We start from the raw sequence: 20022 nt of genomic DNA, 5'->3' as shown, positions 1-20022 counted from the left end.
CAGGTCTAGAGTTTCAAAATTTAATAAGGGTTAAATACGTATTTTCTTCACCCAGATATGGGACAAGCTTCCTATCTGCTCGCCATGGGTGTTTTACATTTTCCCTACTCCATCCTTTTCCTAAGGATTTTAGGGACTATGGCGTTTTGCAGAGTACTCAGTTCCAGCTCCCACCCTGAGCCCTTACTTCCTACCACTAAACATCCAGACCTCAGGTTAGAGAGAGTAACAACCCTTTGCCCACAACTAGGATGACCAACCCTTCTGGTTTCCTTAGGGACATAGGAATTTCTCAGTGCTAAAACCATGTTAAGTCCTGGGCAAACTAGTATGACTGGCTACCCTACAGCCCAGCCCCCATATCCTGGGCAGGAGAAGAATCAGTTATGTAATTGCTCTGGTTTTCAGTTTATTTTTGGTACTTGGAATTTCCCTTCTTTTCTTATGGGTTTAGCTGCATATTTAAAATAAAACGTTATTTTTTTATTCCGCATTACTAGATGTTAGTAATGAGACACTTCTCATGCTATAGAAGTCCACCGTTTTGCCAGCTCAAAAAGTAACATTTTAATGCTTTCCGTCAGTACAGAAGTGAAGTTTGCGGATAAAGGTCATAGCCACTTAGCCCTGTGTGTATAAATAAGGTGCTGGAGTGGTTCCCAAAGTTTCGTGATTGGCCCCACCACCTGGCCCACAGCTCATCCTGCTCTAGGCCCTTGCTCTGACTTTGAGAATGTTCTAGAATTCTCTAGGCAGGCCTAGTGCCTTCCTGTAAGGCCTAGAAGGCGAATTCTGCCATTAAAATGTAAGATCCCTGAGCAAAGACATTCTTTTATTCTGTTCACTCCTGCATCTGCAGTACCTGGTAATCACAGGCACTCAGTAACTATTTCTTGAAAGAACAAACATCCTGAATGTCAAACTGGCATTTCCTCCCATTCAACCCCTTCTATCTCAAACTTAACGAAAGGAGTCCAAGTTTCTGGCCTGTTGATGCCTCCTTCCGTTTTCCAGACTTGCTTTGATTTATTTATGTAGGCATTTAAAAGGATTTTGGGGTAAGTGTAAAGCTAACAGTGATTGCGCTAATCCTGTGCCTTCGAGAAGCCATTTTGAAACTACAGCCTAGACACATTAAGAGTCTCATTTCTGTAAACTATACCATATATTTCAGTATGCATACTTATTTCAAGGGTGTTTTGGGGGTGATGTGTGTGTCTCTATGTCCCTGTGAGGGCGGCGCCTGCCTGGGACTGAGGCACGGGACCTGCGCGCTGCGTACCCTGCGTATCCTACGCACCCGCCGAGTGGGCGCCGTCGTCCCCCGCAGCCCCCCCCCACGCAGGGGGCGGGGGCACTGCCACCCATTGGCTGAGGCCGATACCACGCGCCCCGATACCCGGCGCAGGAGCCACCTCCTCAAGCCCGGCGGACCACGCCTCAGTCCGCCTGCGCGCCTTAGGCTGACGGTCCACCTCTTGGGGCTCCTCTGCCTTGTCACCCGCCCTTGGTTCTCCTTTTCCTTTCGCCTTTGGCTCCTTTGACCACTCGAAGCCGCGCAGCGGGTTCCAGCGGACCTCACAACAGCCCCAGAAGTAGTGCGCCAAGCACAGCCTCTGCTCCTCCTCGAGCCGGTCGGGAACTGCTGCCAGCCGCCATCATGGTGAGTTGAGGAAGAGGCCCGAGGGGCAAGGCCGGCAGAGTCCTCACTGGTGGGTGAAACCGGGCTCTGTGGGGGCGGAAAGTGAAGTCCCCCTCGGCTTTCTTGTTTGGGGGGCACCTGCCTGGACGCTTCACGAGCCATGGCCCACAGGATGCGGGGAGGCGGCCTGGCGGTGGCGGGGCCTACACACAGAGGCCGGCGCAGGACGCCGAGGGTGGCAAGGTGGGGGTGGGCCCCGAGGACGCGCTGCCTCGTCGGCCACGTGCAAGGGCCGTGGCCTTCTTGGGACACCCATTTCCCTTCCCGGGTTCTCTCCTGGCAGAGGTTTGGGGTACGGATTCCCCACCCCCACCCGCCCCCCACCCCTCCCCCACTCCCACGTGCCCCTCCCCTACTCCCACGTGCCCCTCCCCTCCCCCACTCCCACGTGTTCCGCCCCTCCCCCACTCCCACCAGCCTCACTTCTGGCGCTCTCCCCATGGCTCTGCAAGATGGCGGCGGGCCTGCTGTGGGACCTGCCTCCTTAGACTCGGAGGGTCGGAGCTTCCTAGGAAGTGGTTCCCTCCCAGTGCCTGTACGGGGTGGGGTGGGTGGGGTTTGGGGGGCCCTCAGCGTAGGGTGTGTGGGACGTCCTGAAGGCAGGGCCCGCTAGCTGAGGGGGGGGCTGGGCCGGAGGTGCTTCTGGTCCCCTCGCCTGTCAGCTGCTGAGGACTTGCTGATGGCGGCTTCCTCGTGCGGCAGCGACAGGCACAAACGCTCGCCTGACGCCATCTTTGTGGCACGAGGTCGGTTTCAGTAGTTACCATTGAGAATTTTAGAATTTTTAAACTCTGGGCAAGTTTTTTTCCCTCTCGATAAACAGGAACCTTTGACAAAATGTCCATTTGGTAGGTAGTGTTGGGTGTGCGTTTCTGTGAGTTTGGTAAATGCCTAGCGTTGGTTCAGCGCCACCACAAGATGCGGCTCTGAACACGGTGACCAACCACTGAGTCACGAACGCGCGTATTACATGCTATGTGTGTGTCTGCATTGATAATTCTCAGTCTCTTTATTTTTAGAGATAAAGGGAGGAAATTTATACACTGTTTTTACTACCACGTATAAACATTAAAATAAAAAGATTATGTATGTGTAATTAAAAATTAATTACCTTGAGTTATAAGAAATTATTTATTATAATACTTTTCATTTTTAGAGGTAAAAGAAAGGAATCCTAATAATTACATTGGATTTTTTTCTGATTATGAAAGTAGCATATTTACTCATTTGAAAACAATCACGGTAAGAAAATAGCAATCTTAATCCTAACACAGCCGTTAAATTTTGATACATGTATGCCCTTCCAGATTATTTTTATGCTTGTATTGCATATAGACGGGCCAACTGTTGCAAGAGTTACACCGTGCTGCATAATACTATTTTACAACTTGCATCTTTCAATTGATGTGGTCATTATTCTGAAGATAATTTTAATTTTCAATATATGTTAAAAAATTATACCGTCATTTTACTGAATTCCATTATGATGAATACTTTTTCAGTATTAAAACAATACTATCGGCCTGGGCGCGGTGGCTGACGCCTGTAATCTCTTTAGGAGGCTGAGGCGGGTGGATCACTAGAGGTCAGGGGTTCGAGACCAGCTTGACTAACATGGTGAAACCCCGTCTCTACTAAAAAAGATTAGCTGGGCGTGGTGGTGCGCACTTGTAACCCCAGCTACTCAGGAGACTGAGGCAGAAGAATCACTTGAACCTGGGAGGCAGGTTGCAGTGAGCTAAGATCGTGCCACTGCACTCCAGCCTAGGCAACAAAGAGGGGAGGCTCAGTCTAAAAAAAAAAAAAAAAGCTCTATGAATATCCTTGTGTAAATATCTTGGCACGCTTGTATTATTCCTTGAGATGAATTGCTGTAAGTGGAATTGCTGGGTGAAAGCGTTTTGCCCCTTTGGTAACAATTTTAAGTTACTCCCCTCGTTAGTATCGTGATGAGTCTCCCCGCCTATCAAACTATGATACACCTTTTCCAAGCTGCTCTTGGTAAAGCATGTATCAGTATTTTCCCACTGATGGTGTGGACAGTGATCTCTTTTTTCACACCCTTCCCAATGAAAGGTATTAGGATGTTTTTAAATCATCAACCTAAGAGCTGGAAAATATTTTACTATGTTGATGTGCACTTTTTGAAATCATCGATAAAGTTGATCATTGATCATTAGCTTTTTAAATTTCCTTTTTAATTTTTATTCATAAAAACTGTATTAATGTTCACCTTTGTCATACGTAGTGGAAAAAATATGTAGTATTAATAAGGAGGTGCCCTTATTCCTAATTTCAGTGGAGATGACTCAAGTATTTCACTTTAAGCTTAATGATAGGGCAAAATTAGATTGATAGAAAATAAGATACCTCTATTTCTGTTTTACTTGGATTTTTAAATAATTTAAAAATGAATGCTGTGTTTTATCAAATGCTTTTTCAATGGCGAATTAAAGTAACAATATCCTATGAAGTATTCTTGCGTTCCCAGTGTAAACTATATATACTGCTGGAATTTTGCAATTGTGTTGAGGGGAGGGATGGACCATCTTGATTAGGTTTTGTTACTTGTATGCTGTTAGCTTTGTAAAATGCATTAAGAAATACTTTTTTCCTCTTTGAAAATTGAAGAGAAGTGTTTAAATTCCTTGATATCTTCTTTTGTGTTTTCTATTTTTATTTCAGGTTTCTGGTGTGTGTGCACACCTCTCTCTCTGACACACACACATACACCCAAGATATCTATTTCTTTCCAAGTTGAAAAAACTCCCAGGGAAACTGAGCCAGATAACATTGGGTCTTCTTTTTAAGACTGTTTGGTAAAAATTAAAATTTCTCTATGAGTTTACCATGTCGTTGATTTCCAAATTTATTTGTATAGAGTTTGTGCGTAGCATTCTTTTATGATCTGTGGCCACAACCCGTTTTTCAGGTCTCATATATACTTTTGCTGTCTTGCTTTTTCTTGCTTACTTTTGCCAGGATTGTTTATTGCTTCAATTTCAACCTCGCCACCCACCACTCCCCGAGAATCTACTCTTCGATTTACCTAAAGTTTTGATTCTGATTTTCATGTCATATTTTCTTAATTTTAGCATTCTCTTTATTTGCTCTTGTTCCTATTGCTGTGAATGTAACTTTGATGACTACAAGTGATAGGCTCTTTCCTGGTCAGTTTATATAAATACTAATTTGCTTACATGTTCACGTAGTAATTGAAATAGATAATACTGGCAAAGAAGCTGACATCCCAGGAGTTTAAATAATGATAAATTATTCCAGCTTTTAGCTGTCTTTGTCACTTGGTTGTCCACATATAACAGGGAATGTATTTGCTATAAATAGCAATGAGAGTTGTGCATATGATGGTCTTGAAGCTCACCCCTGTTTACTGTTCCAACATTTCTCATTTCAAAATTCACCAACTCACTTGAAGGTATGATTAAGAAAATTACTTCTTTAATGCAGTTTGTTTTCAGGATGCTATTGATGGTTATGATGGTACTTACTTTAAAATTAAACTTTTGCTTATCCTAAGCATTCATTTATATTTTTGGCCATAGTTTCACCAAACATTGTCTATTGATTGTGGATTTTTATATATACACTTTAATTATGTATAAATACAGTAGTAATTTAACAATCCCTGCTAATCAAGCCATGTTAAAAATGAAGTACATTGCTTACTTTGTTAGCTTTGAGCGCCACCTGCTGGCTGAGGACTAGTACATAATGTTGTCTCCTTAATTTAAGATGTTATTACACTGTTAAAATGATTCAATGAATTTTATATTTACGATTCCAGTTAAGCAGGCAGCCAGTTTGTAAGATACAAGCCAAGTCAGACTTCCTATAATGTCAAATGCCTCTTTTCCTCTTTACCAAACTACTGTCGTCTCCAAGTATCCGTTTTACTCTTGGTATCGAGTATGAGAATTAGAAGAGACACCAGAGATCTTTTCCATTCATTCATTTTCAAGCAAGGAAACTGAAAAGACTTACTTTACTAAACAATGGAAATCAGGTCCTTCCCAAACAATAATTTTCCTCCTCAATTCTTGTGGCACTGTCACAAGGTTTCTTAACCACACCCTATTCAAATTTTGGACCAAATAATTCCTTGTTGTGGGAAGCTGTCTTTGCATTGTAGGGTGTGCAGTAGTATCCCTGGCCTTCAGCCCGTCAGATGCCAGGAATACACCTCAGGTGTAACAGCCAGTTTCTCAACATTGTTAAATGCCCCTGGGGCTCAAAAATCTTCCCCAGTTGAGAATCAGTGCATTATCATAACTTCTTATAATCTGTTTTCTGCCAGATGTTACACTTCTAAATTAAAATACATCCAAACACTATGGTGCAGAGACAATACTGTATATATAGTTTGTTTATCAAAGAGAAGTATATTCAAAGTTCATCCACAAATCAAGGGGGAATTGAAAAGGAGAAAAGAAACTACAGGAGTTTCAGAATTCCTTTTGTTTTGTTTTATTCTGTTTGTGATTTCTGAATGAACTGAGAAGGGATTGGTAAATTGTCTATAGGGAAGGGAAATCTAATCAGGTTCCCAATAGTTCAAGATAATGCAGCTTAATGTCATCTAGAAAAACGACAACGTAAAACATTTTTAGAAAGGAAGAACTTTAGAAATAGTTTTTAAATTTTTCTTCCACATCGTCATGAAATACCACTATTAAAGGAAAGAATTGGGAATTATTTAGTTACAAACCAAAATAGCAAGTGTAAGCGTAAACAGAGAAAAGCAATAAACTCAGCTTGAATTGATTTGACAACTTAGATTTCATCTCTAGTAAAGCTATGTAGAATCAGTAACTTCTAGCATCTAATTAACAAAGCAGGAAGTCTACTTTCTAATTACTATAAAATTACTTTGCCTTTCAAAAAGATATACAGTTGCTTTCTCTTGTCTTTTGTTTTCTTTCAAACAGGTATATATGTAGTAGCTTTCTCTTTTGCAGCCTTTTGTACTTACCTTTTGTAGTCAACAGGCACTTCACCAAAGATTTTTAAATTAATGTGCCAAATGTGCCATAGTTTCGTGGTGTTTCAATTAGTTCTTAATTAAAATTTCTCCAAAATAACAGCTAAAATAGTAAAGCCAAAAAGAAACTTGAAAAAAAGTCTACTGAAAATAAATTCAAATAACAGGATACTAACTTACATTGGCATACCACTTTATACTTTACGAAATGAATTCACAGATGTTATCTCATTTCATTCTCAAAGCAATTTGCCCAGAGATACACAGCTGGCAAGTAAGTGACCTATAACCACTTACCTGTAAGGGACATAAACCTAGTTCTCCAGACTAAATTAATTTTTGTTCCACTATGCTATATTGCTTCTCTGACATATATATTACTTACAAATTCTACTTGAGAAAATTTTACATTAGCCTTAGAGTCTACAGTAGAAAGAATAAAGACAGTTCTGATCAAAATCCAGAAAAATAATGAGTTATATGTATGTGTTTCTTTATCTGAAAATAAAGATGGTATCATTTATATCTGCCTACTGTGAAAATTAGAATTATCAGTGGGACTGATTTGGTGTTACTCAGGAAGAAAAATGTTATTTCAAAAGATGCTTTGAACACCCTAGCATGAGGGAAGAGGATTATAACCCGTTTTTTAGAAGGAGCTGTGACATGTGAGCAATACTGTTTGCATGAGCCATTTCTAAAGTGAAGCAGGCATACTAATACAGGGAGTGTTAACATTGTAAAAACTCATGTTAATTTTGTTGAAAAAGGCAAAGCAAGACAAATTGGTTTAAAATTTTGAGGCTTGTTTTCTTTTTGATGCGGCTTTTTTTTTTTTTTTAAGGTTTATCCTTAGTATACTCAGTAAAGTGAAAAGTTTATGAATATAGAACAGGATGATTTTAATATTTATATAAATCTGAACTTTCTGGTTTGGGATTTTTTTAAACTAATTCGCATAGTATTTTCACAAATACTAAAGTATTCTTTCACAGCATTGTACAAGACTCGGTGATGAGCAATACTGGGTTTAAGAAAGTACTGTATCCTGGTTGGGTGCGGTGGCTCATGCCTGTAATCCCAGCATTTCGGGAGGCCAAGTCGGGTGGATCACCTGAGGTCGTGAGTTGGAGACCAGCCTGGCCAACATGGAGAAACCCCATCTCTACTAAAGATACGAAATTAGCCAGGTGTGTTGTCAGGTGCCGGTAATCCCAGCTACTCGGGAGGCTGAGGCAAGAGAATCGCTTGAACCCGGGAGATGGAGGTTGCAGTGAGCCGAGATCACGCCATTGCATTCCAGGCTGGGTGACAAGGTTGAGACTCTGTCTCAAAAAAAAAGAAAGTACTATATCCTTTTGTTAAAATTCCATGCTGATCTACTCTGATGAGTTTAAATCCTGAGCCTGAACTAACTTACAATGGAAGTAATTTATATAAAATACTTTATACTTAGAAAACAAAAATTATATCTCACATTATGTATGGGTTTTGCCTGTATATCTAATTATGATGACTGCTTTCCAAATTACAGCCTGCTGCAAATCCTGCGACTCCAAACTCAACCATCTCCAGAGAAACCAGCACCCAGTCTTCATCTGCTGCAGCTAGCCAAGGCTGTGTTGTACCAGAAGGCAGAATCATGCCAAACACTGTTTTTGTTGGTGGAATTGATGATAGGGTATTGTATTCATACCTCATTTTTACATTACAATACATTATGAATAATGGGATTTGGGCCCTGTTACAAACTTAAGGTTTTTTTGTACTTCATGGAGGTTTAGAATTGGTTTTATGTTTGTCCCATAGGTACTAAAAATATCTTTGACAAAGAGCCACTGGTCATTTGGGGACAAAAGGGGGAGAAATTTTCACATCATCAAACCTTCTTTTAATAAAATTGAAATTTTTGAATGCTGAATTTTTACTCTTGAAGTTCAATTCTTTTCCGTAGATGGATGAAACTGAGATTAGAAGCTTCTTTGCTAGATACGGTTCAGTGAAAGAAGTGAAGATAATCACTGATCGAACTGGTGTGTCCAAAGGGTGAGTCATTTTATCAAAAATATCTGAACTCTAGCCATGTATAGAGTATCAGAGAAGACTTCAAAACTGGTATTCTGATGCTTACATAAATGAAATTTGTTGCTGTGTTAATTTCTTTCATGTAGAGGATAAAAGTTTATTGCCAGCTCTTTAATCATTTTTCTAATGTTTGTTTTTTAATATCTTCAATCTTCGTTTCATACAAATGAATTAATCAGTTTTCTCAAAGAATTGTTTTCTTCATACATTGCACGGTATCTTAAATTTTAACCACCTTGTCTTAGTAAGTTAAATTCAGGTTCACAGATACGAATTACTTGTCAGTCAATAAAGTTTTCACACCAATCTTAGCACATTTTGACATAGTTCAGATTAAGAAAAAGCAGTATTTGTAGAGGATCTATCATGTACATCTTAACAAATACCGTAGTATATTATTCATCTTTTAGTCATCACTTCTGTATATTGTAGAAGTTCTGAACCGTGTACTGCCTGATGGTGATTTTATACTTCATTTATCTGCCTTTATAGCTATGGATTTGTTTCATTTTTTAATGACGTGGATGTCCAGAAGATAGTAGAAGTAAGTAATCTAATAGAAAAATCTTGTTTGTTTTATTGATACAGTGTTTAGTGTTGAGTGATATACTCAGTCTTGTATAAAATTTGGAAGAAGATAAACTTTCTGTTTAAAATCCAAACTTGGAGGAATCTCACATGATGTGTTAGAACCTATTTATTTTTGACTGGGCACCTAGCTTCATGAACTACAGACAGGAAGGGTTGGAGACAGGGCAGGGTGATGAAAAGTTTTTGATCAACTTTCACTTGATGCCTCTTGACACTGATTAGAGTAGTAAGGGTAAGTAAGGTAGCTTCATGATGACAAATTTTAATTTGGTGTGTAGTTATCACTGATCTTCTATGATAATAAGAACTTTAGAAGATTTTAAGTGTTCACCCAAGTCTTGGAAGTAAAGACTTGAAAATTGATTCTAGTTTTGTTACTGTTTTATTTTCAGTCACAGATAAATTTCCATGGTAAAAAGCTGAAGCTGGGCCCTGCAATCAGGAAACAAAATTTATGTGAGTACAAAGAGAAATTGTTCTTGTTGACTCATGTAGCTTTTGTAAGAACTAAAAATAGGCTTTTTATTTTTGCTTTTTAAAAAGGTGCTTATCATGTGCAGCCACGTCCTTTGGTTTTTAATCATCCTCCTCCACCACAGTTTCAGAATGTCTGGACTAATCCAAACACTGAAACTTACATGCAGCCCCCAACCACAATGAATCCTATAACTCAGTACGTTCAGGTAAGAACTGCTTACGTTCCTATTCTCTTGTTTATTGTAGTCATTGTACTCTCTGGAATTATACCCAGTTTCCATGTAAGTGGTAATAGCATCCCTGTTTGAATACTTTGAGTAATGAGAAATTTATTTTGTTAGAAATTTCTTAGTGTTGTTCTTGATATGAGCTAAAGATCTGCTGTATACTTTGTCATTATCTTAGAAATGACCTCTGTAGACACATGAAGAAATCTCTTCGTTTTCCCCCCCATGTAGCTAGTTCCTGAAGTATTTGAAAGCAGCTCTCGTTATGTGTCTGTCTACTTTATTCTTCTCTAAGGTTAGCAAATCAGCTAGCTATTCTTTTATCTGCAGTGATTTCCAGATGCCACCTCATATAAATTGCTGACTTCTGGATATATTCTGTTCTGGAATGGGTAGATTTCTGATGTGTTTTACTGTATAAATCCTGTGAGTTTCTGGCATATAATTTCTCTGATCCTGGTTACTTTGATATTTAAAGTAGGATTTGACATGCTATCACTTATTGATGATAAATAACATTTATTTTCTTCTTAGTTCATGTTACTTGTGTCTTAGTTTAAAAGACATTTTCTTTGCTGGAAAATAATAGTGAAATGGTTCTTCAGTGTCTCTCATTTGTTAATATTTTCCATGTACTTGAAACATGTATGGTGTACCTCTTCTTTTTCCTTCTGTGAACAATGGCTAGAAAAAAGCCCCACTTGTTTCTAACGTTTACTGTGAGCCATTACTGAATCTAGGTGTATTCTTGCATGCTGCTACCCATATATTTTCAATCAGAAAGTATTTATTGAAAAATATAAGACATTATACTGTCTCGTCCAGTTTTGGATTATATACAGCTCTTAGGTTTTCGAAATGAAGTACAGAAAAAGCCATAACATCTGTAGGAGGACTACATATTACCCTATAATATTGTCAGATACAAAACAATCTAGAAGTATTTAGCCACAAAAATAATAAATGTATTAATTTAACTTAATACAGCTGAAATCTGTCTTAGTAGAGCCTTATTACCAGTATAAGAAATAACTGCTGGTTGGGCGTAAGTACACAGTATAAGTAAGGTAAACTTTGAATGGTGAAGTAGTCAGTTCTTTTGTCATTTGTCTCTTCCCCCTCCCCACCCACAGCATAGCACTTGACACAGAATATTTCTTTCTTCCTAAAGTCAGTCATTCATTTAGAATTCTGCATTGTTGTATATAGAAAAATAGTATTTTTAAAGTTTCTGTATTTTTGTTATGTTGGGAATAATATTTCTTTCTACTTTTAAAAAAGTTTTATCTTATTAATTCGTTCTTTCTGTAAACTTTATTTTCAGCCATATCCTTCTTATCCAAATTCACCAGGTCAGGGCATCATTGGATATCAGTTGCCGGTGTATAATTATCAGGTATTTGAAGAGGGAGTAACATGATTTACTTTCGTATATTATTGAGGCTTTTATCTTGTTTATACAAATTGCCTGAATAGTCAGTCATTTTAAACTAGTGAAATGTAGCTTAAATTGAAGAAAATACTTAGAATTGATCAGAATGAAGACCTCTGTATTATTTTGAAGTAATGGAATAATATTTTGACAGGAATACAGTTAGCAGTAACTTTACAACAGTTCTATGAGATTCGATGTACCCTTCTGTATTTCAGCATGTATTTTTTCATTTTTGCTGTCAAATAGCTGAAACATCCAGACTGATTTTTATCAATTTTTTAGAGAGACAGAGTGAAATAGATTATCCAATTTTTAGAGCACAGAATTCAAATTATATATATATTTTAGCTGACTGCTTCACGATAGTAGTTCTCTGGGTCTCCTTTCATAGATATGACTGTATATATGACCCATAATCATATCTATAGTAATAAGTTCAAAGAACTAATATGTTTGAGATTTCCACAATACCAACCCCAGAAAATTGGGGAAAAGTTGAGGTTTTAGGTATAGAAGTAACAATAAGAACATCAGGGATTAGAAACATAAAGTACTTCTTTTTTCCATTCTGTTTCCTATAACAACAAAGGAGCCAGCATGAAAAGTACTTCAATATTGTTTTCTCATGTGTTTTTGAAAATGTGTAGGAATATTTGAATAATTTTGGTTTCCTTTTTTTTTTTAAGATGCCGCCACAGTGGCCTGTTGGGGAGCAAAGGAGCTATGTTGTACCTCCGGTAAAGTGAATTACCCAAACATATAATTCCTGTTTTTTATTTTATTTTTTTTGTGTTTATATTTCTTGATTTTTTCCCATGTCATACGTGCCTATATTTTTAAATAGTTCTTTATATTAATGTGTTACATTTTGTTACTTTCTTTTTAACCTAATTAGAAACTCCCATGGGAGCAACAGTGCCTTTTTCTCTCAGGTTTTTGTGTGCTTAAGCAATGACTGGTCTAGATAATAAGTGTTCAGTTACTTGTTGATAGACTATGTAATTCAAGAAAGCTAGTATTAATGTGGATTTAGAATTAGCATGTATCTGCCTAGAATCTGCTTCTGGCTTTACGAGCCATAAAAAAAATTGTTGAAGAGGAACAGAAATGTTTTGCTGTTAATTACTGTTAAATAAGAATAGGAATAAAACAAGAGTATTACATCTAAAACACCAAAGCTGCTGTCTTTCATCAGGATTGGAGATTTGAAGGATATAGTAAGTGTTAACAAACACTTCCTTACTACATTAGTTTCTTAGAGTCCTTGTACTTCTGATTATCTTGATACCTAGAAGACATTTTAAAACAGAAGGCTGCCTTACTGTATTTCAGCTGTTCATTTAAAACAAAGTGTCTGAAATAATGAAATTGAATTTCAACACAACCTACATTGAAACTTTGGATACCAGCTCACCTTTTTGAAGAATAAGTGGCTTTTAAACGTATCTGTATATCTGTTTAATTACACTTTCATTATTTTAAATATAGGCTTATTCAGCTGTTAACTACCACTGTAATGAAGTTGATCCAGGAGCTGAAGTTGTGCCAAATGAATGCTCAGTTCATGAAGCTACTCCACCCTCTGGAAATGGCCCACAAAAGGCAAACATCTAATTTTGTTTATATATATTTCATATTTCTTTTTTCTAGTTTTAATAATGGTTTTTTGAGAAGTAAGCATTTTTGCCTGAATTTAAAGATGGGAGCCATAAATTATAGAGGTTAAATAATTGACTGTTATTCAGCAGTTAAAGGTGGGTGAAATTTCAGATACCCCAAATTTTCAATGTATACATGAAGTTTCTGATTCAGCAGTCCTTTTCTATATTCCAGTTCCACTAATTTTTTAAAACCATACTTCAGTAAATGTTATGTTAATATGATTTGGCAGAATGTTATGGGAGGGTTTCCTCAAGAATTCTACTCTTCAAAAGGGGAATTAGTACGAATTATATGTACCTTTTCTTTTACAACAGTTTTGATATTTACTTAAACAGTGAAACACATTACTTGTGGCGTTCTCTATATAACATTATATGTGGCAGTAGTTCCCAACAGTGGTGAAGTTAGTAGTAATTATTCAAATATTGAATTAGGCAGGGTTGTTTCTTCTTTTTATCATTAGAGCAAATTTCTATAATAATACTTTCACTCTTGAATCATATATGTAAATGAGTGGGAGTGTGGAAGTAGTTGATGTGCTGGTAATATGTGTAACACTGAAGAAGTCCCGTTGGAGTGTGAATTCCTTGATTTGATACTCGATTTTAAAATGCAAATAAATATTAAAATAGCTTACAGTATAATTGTCAAGTTTTGTCCTTAGTATTTTTTCTTAAAACATTGGAGTTCACCTAGGGTTTTAACAAATTCAGCTTTTTAAACCAGTATTCTGTCACTAAGGTTCTAAAATCTTTGATTGTCAGAAAACTTGCATACTGAGTGATACGTGGTAAGAATTATGAATCGCGTTTTTATGAATTCCTTTTTTTTCTTTTTTTTTTTTTTGCGAGACATAGTCTCGCTGTTTTTCCCAGGCTGGAGTGCAGTGGTGTGATCTTGGCTCACTGCAACTTCCACCTCCTGGGTTCAAGCAGTTCTCCCTGCCTCAGCCTCCTGAGTAGTTGGGATTACAGGCGCCTGCCACCATGCCCAGCTATTTTTTGTATTTTTTTTTTTTAGTAGAGACGGGGTTTTGCCATGTTAGGCTGATCTTGAACTCCTGACCTCAGGTGATTCTCCTGCGTTGGCCTCCCAAAGTGCCGGGATTACAGGCATGAGCCACCACTCCCAGCCTCTTTTAGCATTTTTGCATTTCTTTAGAAATAAAGTAGTATGTTCATTAAACCATCAAAAAAAAAAAAAAAAGTACCCTTATTCAGAGTGAGTGAAGGAGAATTGTCTTTACATTACTGAAAACTTCTATGTTTCAGAAATCTGTGGACCGAAGCATACAAACGGTGGTATCTTGTCTATTCAATCCAGAGAACAGACTGAGAAACACTGTTGTTACCCAAGATGACTACTTTAAGGTATGAAAGGAACAGTATGCATAATTTAAAAGCACACTTGTTAGATTTAAAATATCTATCTTCCTTGTGGTATATGTATTTTGAGATTTCTTAAGAGCGTTTAATTGAACTGTTGCCATTTGACTATAACACAGTAAACCAGAGTGGGTTTTACCTGGCAGTGTATTTTCTGCTGTTGAACCCTGATATAATGTAGTTACCTTTAGGGAAGAAGCCTTCAGCAGAAATTTGTAATTGAAAGGGTTTACCATAGAAGAGAGTTAGTTTACTGGCTTGACCATATAGTAAAAGAAAATTTTAGATATAGAAAGCAGATCCTGGCTGGGTGCAGTGGCCCACGCCTGTAATGCCAACACTTTTGGGGGCTGAGGTGGGTGAATTGCTTGAGCTCAGGAGTTCAAGACCACCCTGGGCAACATGGCAAAACCCCGTATCTACAAAAAATACAAAAATTAGCCAGTTATGGTGGTGCATACCTGTAGTCCCAACTACTCCAGAGGAGGCTCAGGTAGGAGGATTGCTTGAGCCTGGGAAGTTGAGTTTGCATTGAGCCATGATTGTGCTACTGTACTCCAGCCTGGGCAACAGAGTGAGAACTTGTCTCAAAAAAAAAAAAAAAAATACATGCATATTGGATCAAAGAGAAGAAAAGAAATTGTTACTCAGGAGATATACTTGAACAGTGTGAAGGGAGAAAAGGAGTAAAGTGAAGCAGTAAAATGTTAAATGGAAAGAAGTGGAGGTTGATTGAAACAGTTGGTGAAGTGGAAGAGAATGTGGGTAGTTGAATTCCAGAAAGATCTGATTTCTGACCCCGCCTTCTATCCATGTTGTATAGATAAATCTTATTAAGGCTTCAGTTTTTACAAGTTTAGAATGAGAAGGTACAGGACTAAAGGTTTCTGGGTCCCTGTAGTTCTAAGTCTATGAATAGGAAAAATAACTAACTTGGTCAGTCCAATGGGAGAGAAATATTATGGTTAGTAAAGGGAATGTGTTTTTTAAATAATAGGTTTATTGAAATATATAGTTGAAATACCAGTAATACAATTTACCTATTTAAAGTTTGCATTTCACTGGTTTTTGATGTGTTCAAAGTTGTATAACCATGACCACAATCAATTTTAGAATACTAAATCACCCCAAAAATCACCCCCCTACCTTAGCAGTCACCTGCTGTTTTCCCCCATCCTGTGCAGCCCTAGGCAACCACTAATTTACTTGCTTTAAGGATTTTCCTGTCCTGGACATTTCATGTATATGGAATCATACATAATGTGGCCTTTTGTGACTGGCTTTTTTCACTCAGCATATAATGTTTTCAAGGTTCATCAGTATTCTAGCACGTGTCAGAACTTCATTTCTTTTTATTTATGGCTATTACCTCATTCTGTTCATCTGTTAAAGACATTTGGATTATTTCCTCTTTTTAACTATTAGAAATAATGCTGTGAACATTCATGAACAAGTTATTATGTAAACATATGTTCTTATTTCTCTTGCCTATATACTTCGGAATGGAATTGCTAAGTCATATTTAACCTTTAGTGGAACTGCCAGAGTTTGTCAAAACTGGCTACACACTTTACTTTCAAAAGGAAATGTTTAACCATCACTTTGTGTCTTAAAACAGAAAGTAGACCAGCTTTATTTTTCATCTGTGAATGGATATAGGATGAAGCTTAAGCTTTTTTTAAAGGGTTATATTACGGATCTCCTGTATAATGTAGAAGAGTAGAGCCCACGTTGCAGAATTAAGCTCTTAACATCTTCGCAACAGGGAGTAGACATACTTAAAGTTGACATTTGTTCTCTAGTTGCTTCATTCTACATAGATAGTATAATTTAGAAAAGAAGGAACTGAAATTGTACATCAGCTTACCTTGCCCAAAATTCTGGTGATTACATAGGTGTCTACAGTAGTACTTAAATGATTTTCAAAGCAGAAGATAGTCTTCTGCTTTTCTGGGTTTTTTTTTGTTTTTTTTTTTTTTTTTGAGGTGACCTCACTTGGTCACCTAGACTGGAGTGCAGTGTCACAATCACAGCTTACTACAGCCTAAAACTCCTGCATGCAAGGGATCCTTCTGCCTCAGCCTCCCAAATAGTTAGGACTACAGACATGCACCACTATACTTGCTAGTTAAAAAGATTTTTTTTTTTAAGAGACAGAATCTTACTACACTGCCCCTGGCTGGTCTTGAAATCCTGGGCTCAAGTGAACCTCCTGCCTCAGCCTCCCAAAGTGCTGGGATTAGAGGCGCAAACCACCATGCCCAGTCCAGAAAATAGTTTTTAAACTTGAGTTCTCACCTGGTATTAGACAAAAGACTCCCTTTAAACTCCCAGAGTTTTCTGCCTGTTTGGGAGAGGAATCAGAAGTTGGCATCCTGCAGTTGTCTGACATCTAGACCTATTTTGATTGACTGCGTGTTGTTGTTTTGCATTTGAATGCATGAGGTATTTTTGAATGTATTTACTATTTCCATAGCTAATTCCACTCTTCATGCCTTAATTCTGTAGTCCCTTCATAATCTTGTTTCCTGCATGACCTCTGAAGATAAATGTTGGTGACCAGTTTTCTAGATTTTAAGCTAAATAGGGTATCACTCTTTTGACAGATTAGGTAACTTCCGGAAGCCACTTTTATTTATATGACAACGAAACTGAAGTCCTAGAAAAAGGGCAGAGTTACCTTTGTAGAAAATAAAATACTATTATGTTATTACTCATTTGCTCAGTCCCATTCCTCCTTTTAAGGCCTCTCACTTTTTTCAGTCTGCACATCTGTAGGCAACATAGAGTGATAAAGTTTTGCACGTATTTTAAATATTTCTGTTCCCTTTCTAAAGAATGATACATCTTCACAGGTTAATGATATGTCTTTAAATGCCAAAACTTACATCTTTCAACCTGAAAACATGAAATTTCAGACTGGAGAGCTGTTCGCAAGCTGTGGTTCCTATTAGATGCAGTTCAGTTAGTGAAAGCAGTATTTTTTACAATTACATTTTCTACCAGCTGTCTTTGGGACATTACTGCAAAATTATTAAGAAGTACATAAAATTATATTGAGTCTAAGTCCTATTATTTCTGAGTTTACTGGGATTTCTTTTTTAAAATTGATTTTTTTTTTTAACTAAACTGTTTAATAAAACTAGGCATCTTAGTACATATGTTATCCCAGTGTTCAAGAATGCTTTCCGAAAAGGATAATCTTTTTTCTCATTATTTTTAGTGTTTAGACCCAAAACAAGTGGTTTAAGTTTTTGACAACTTTCAGATCTATAGTAGTAATCAGAAGTTTTCAGTAAAGTAAAAGGACTCTTTCTATCTTTTCCAGGATAAAAGAGTGCATCACTTTAGAAGAAGTCGGGCAATGCTTAAATCTGTTTGATCCTCCTGGCTATGTAGTTTCATGGGAAGTTGCTGGTTTTGAATATTAAGCTCAAAGTTTTCCACTATTATAGAAATTCTGAATTTTGGTAAATCATACTCAAACTTTCTGTAAAAGTTGTATTATTAGACTCTCTAGTTTTATCTTAAATTGAAATTGTTCTTCATTAGATGTTTATTTAGAAACTGGTTCTGTGTTGAATATATAGTTGAAAGTAAAAAATAATTGAGACTGAAAGAAACTTTAAGATTTATCTGCAAGGATTTTTTTTAAATTGGCATTTTAAGTATTTAAAAGCAAATACTGATTTTCAAAAAAAAGTTTTTAAAATCCTATATTGAAAGGTCAGAATTTTGATAGTCTGAATACAAGCATTTCACTTCTCCAACAAGTACCTGTGAGCAGTACAGTATTTACAATATTGAGCTTTGCATTTATGATTTGTCTAGAAATTTACCACAAAAGCAGAATTTTTTAAAACTGCATTTTTAATCAGTGGAACTCAATATATAGTTAGCTTTATTGAAGTCTTCTTATCTAAACCCAGTAAAACAGATTCAAAGCAAACAGTCCAATCAGTGGGTCATATGTTTATTCAAAATATTTTATCTTTTATCTAGAATCCACGTATAGATATCCTATTTGATAAGGATAGTAATTAGGATAACTAAAATTCTGGGCCTAATGTTTTAAAGAATCCAAGACAAACTAAACTTTACTAGGTACATAAGCTTCTCAATGAGTCACCATTCGTCTTTTTTGTAAAAACTTTTTTCTTTGAAATGCTGAACTAGGCTGTATGTCAAATTGTGCAAAATATTGGTGTTAAAGAATGCTGCAACTTTTTTATGTCACTTAGAGGTTAATCAGAGTATCTGAAAGGAATTGTTTTTATAAAAACATTGAAATATTAGTTACTTGCTATAAATAGATTTAGTCTGTTATACTTCCTTTTGTAAAGTAAAATATGTCCAGAAGAGTCAAAGTAGGTAGTTTTGGTATTTCTAAACCACAAAAGTTGTTTAATAAGTAATCTCAAGAATGTGCTAGAGTTAAAAGTTAACGTTGTTTCTAGATTAGGTGGTGTCTTCATTTTACATTGTGACAAACAGCTAGAGCACCAGAGCCCTTTTGCTCTACCCAGTCTTTCTTTTCCAGCGTTTGTCACTTGTCCTTCAGGAGGTTTGCTTCTAGAACTGGTGATGTAAAGAATGGGAAGTAGCTGTATGAGCAGAGCAGTTCAAGGGCCAAACCCTGGAACGGTAGCAATGGGATATAATACCTTTCTAAGGTAAATAGTTGTATCAGTATCATTTGATCTGCCATGGACATGAGTTTAAAGTGGCTTTCTGGCCCTTGTTTCAGTGGCTTCTTCCCTAAAACATAGAGACTCTAACTTAATGTAGTTACTATGAGCCGTATTACTAGTGCTCACTGGGGTCTATAATTCCTCAAAATTTTCATTCTGAATCTGAAGAAAAGAGTCTTTTAACGTTAGAATTCCCAAGAGGACTTTATTACACCTCAAATTGAAAGCACCTTGAATTTGTCCATTTAAAAATTAACTGTAGTTTTTTTGGTGCTATAACATTGACATGTATCATTCTGTGATTAAATCTCCAGCTTACTATAAGTGATACCTATATTCTAAAAAGCTAATTCTAATTATTCCAATATGACCTTAAGGAAAAGTAAGGGAATAAATTTTTGTGTGTGTTAGAGTGAAGCATTTAAAAGAGTAAGGGTAAAAGAGATGAAGTCCTGAATCTTTCAACATGGAAAATTAACTCTAGACTTAGAACTATGCTTCTACCTATTGCTGATACTGTGTTTGCATACATGAATAAAAATAAACTTTTTTTCTTCAAAAGTGTTTTTGGCTTTCTTATGTAATCTAAAATGGTGGGGAGTTGGGAACTGTGTAACAAGGTTTAGATTCTTAAAATGTAGAAGTATAGAGTTCATTTTACTAATCTGGCAGAGTTCGCTCATAAAAGAAATTCCGGTACAAAGAGAAATTTAAGAGATGCATGAACAGCAGTGCCGAGTAGGAATGCTGACGAACACATCTGACTCT

The 20022-nt window shown here is 36.9% G+C and overlaps 1 protein-coding gene across 1 annotated transcript; it reads left to right on the top strand.

Moving 5' to 3' along the window:
* Positions 1-1307: 1307 nt before the first annotated feature.
* On the top strand, positions 1308-19815 carry LOC117087657 (deleted in azoospermia-like). Its single transcript, XM_033218140.1, has 11 exons — positions 1308-1663; positions 8236-8382; positions 8656-8747; positions 9279-9330; positions 9770-9833; positions 9921-10060; positions 11406-11477; positions 12203-12253; positions 13005-13118; positions 14450-14548; positions 17892-19815. Exons 1-11 carry the CDS (start codon positions 1661-1663, stop codon positions 17943-17945), a joined length of 888 nt encoding a protein of 295 aa, XP_033074031.1. The 5' UTR covers positions 1308-1660; the 3' UTR covers positions 17946-19815.
* Positions 19816-20022: the final 207 nt, after the last annotated feature.

This window comes from Trachypithecus francoisi, unplaced genomic scaffold, assembly GCF_009764315.1.
Source record: "Trachypithecus francoisi isolate TF-2019V2 unplaced genomic scaffold, Tfra_2.0 Contig00673, whole genome shotgun sequence".
NCBI lineage: Eukaryota > Metazoa > Chordata > Mammalia > Primates > Cercopithecidae > Trachypithecus > Trachypithecus francoisi.
Note: the sequence above shows the minus strand (reverse complement) of the source record. Positions and strands in the feature narration are given on the sequence as shown.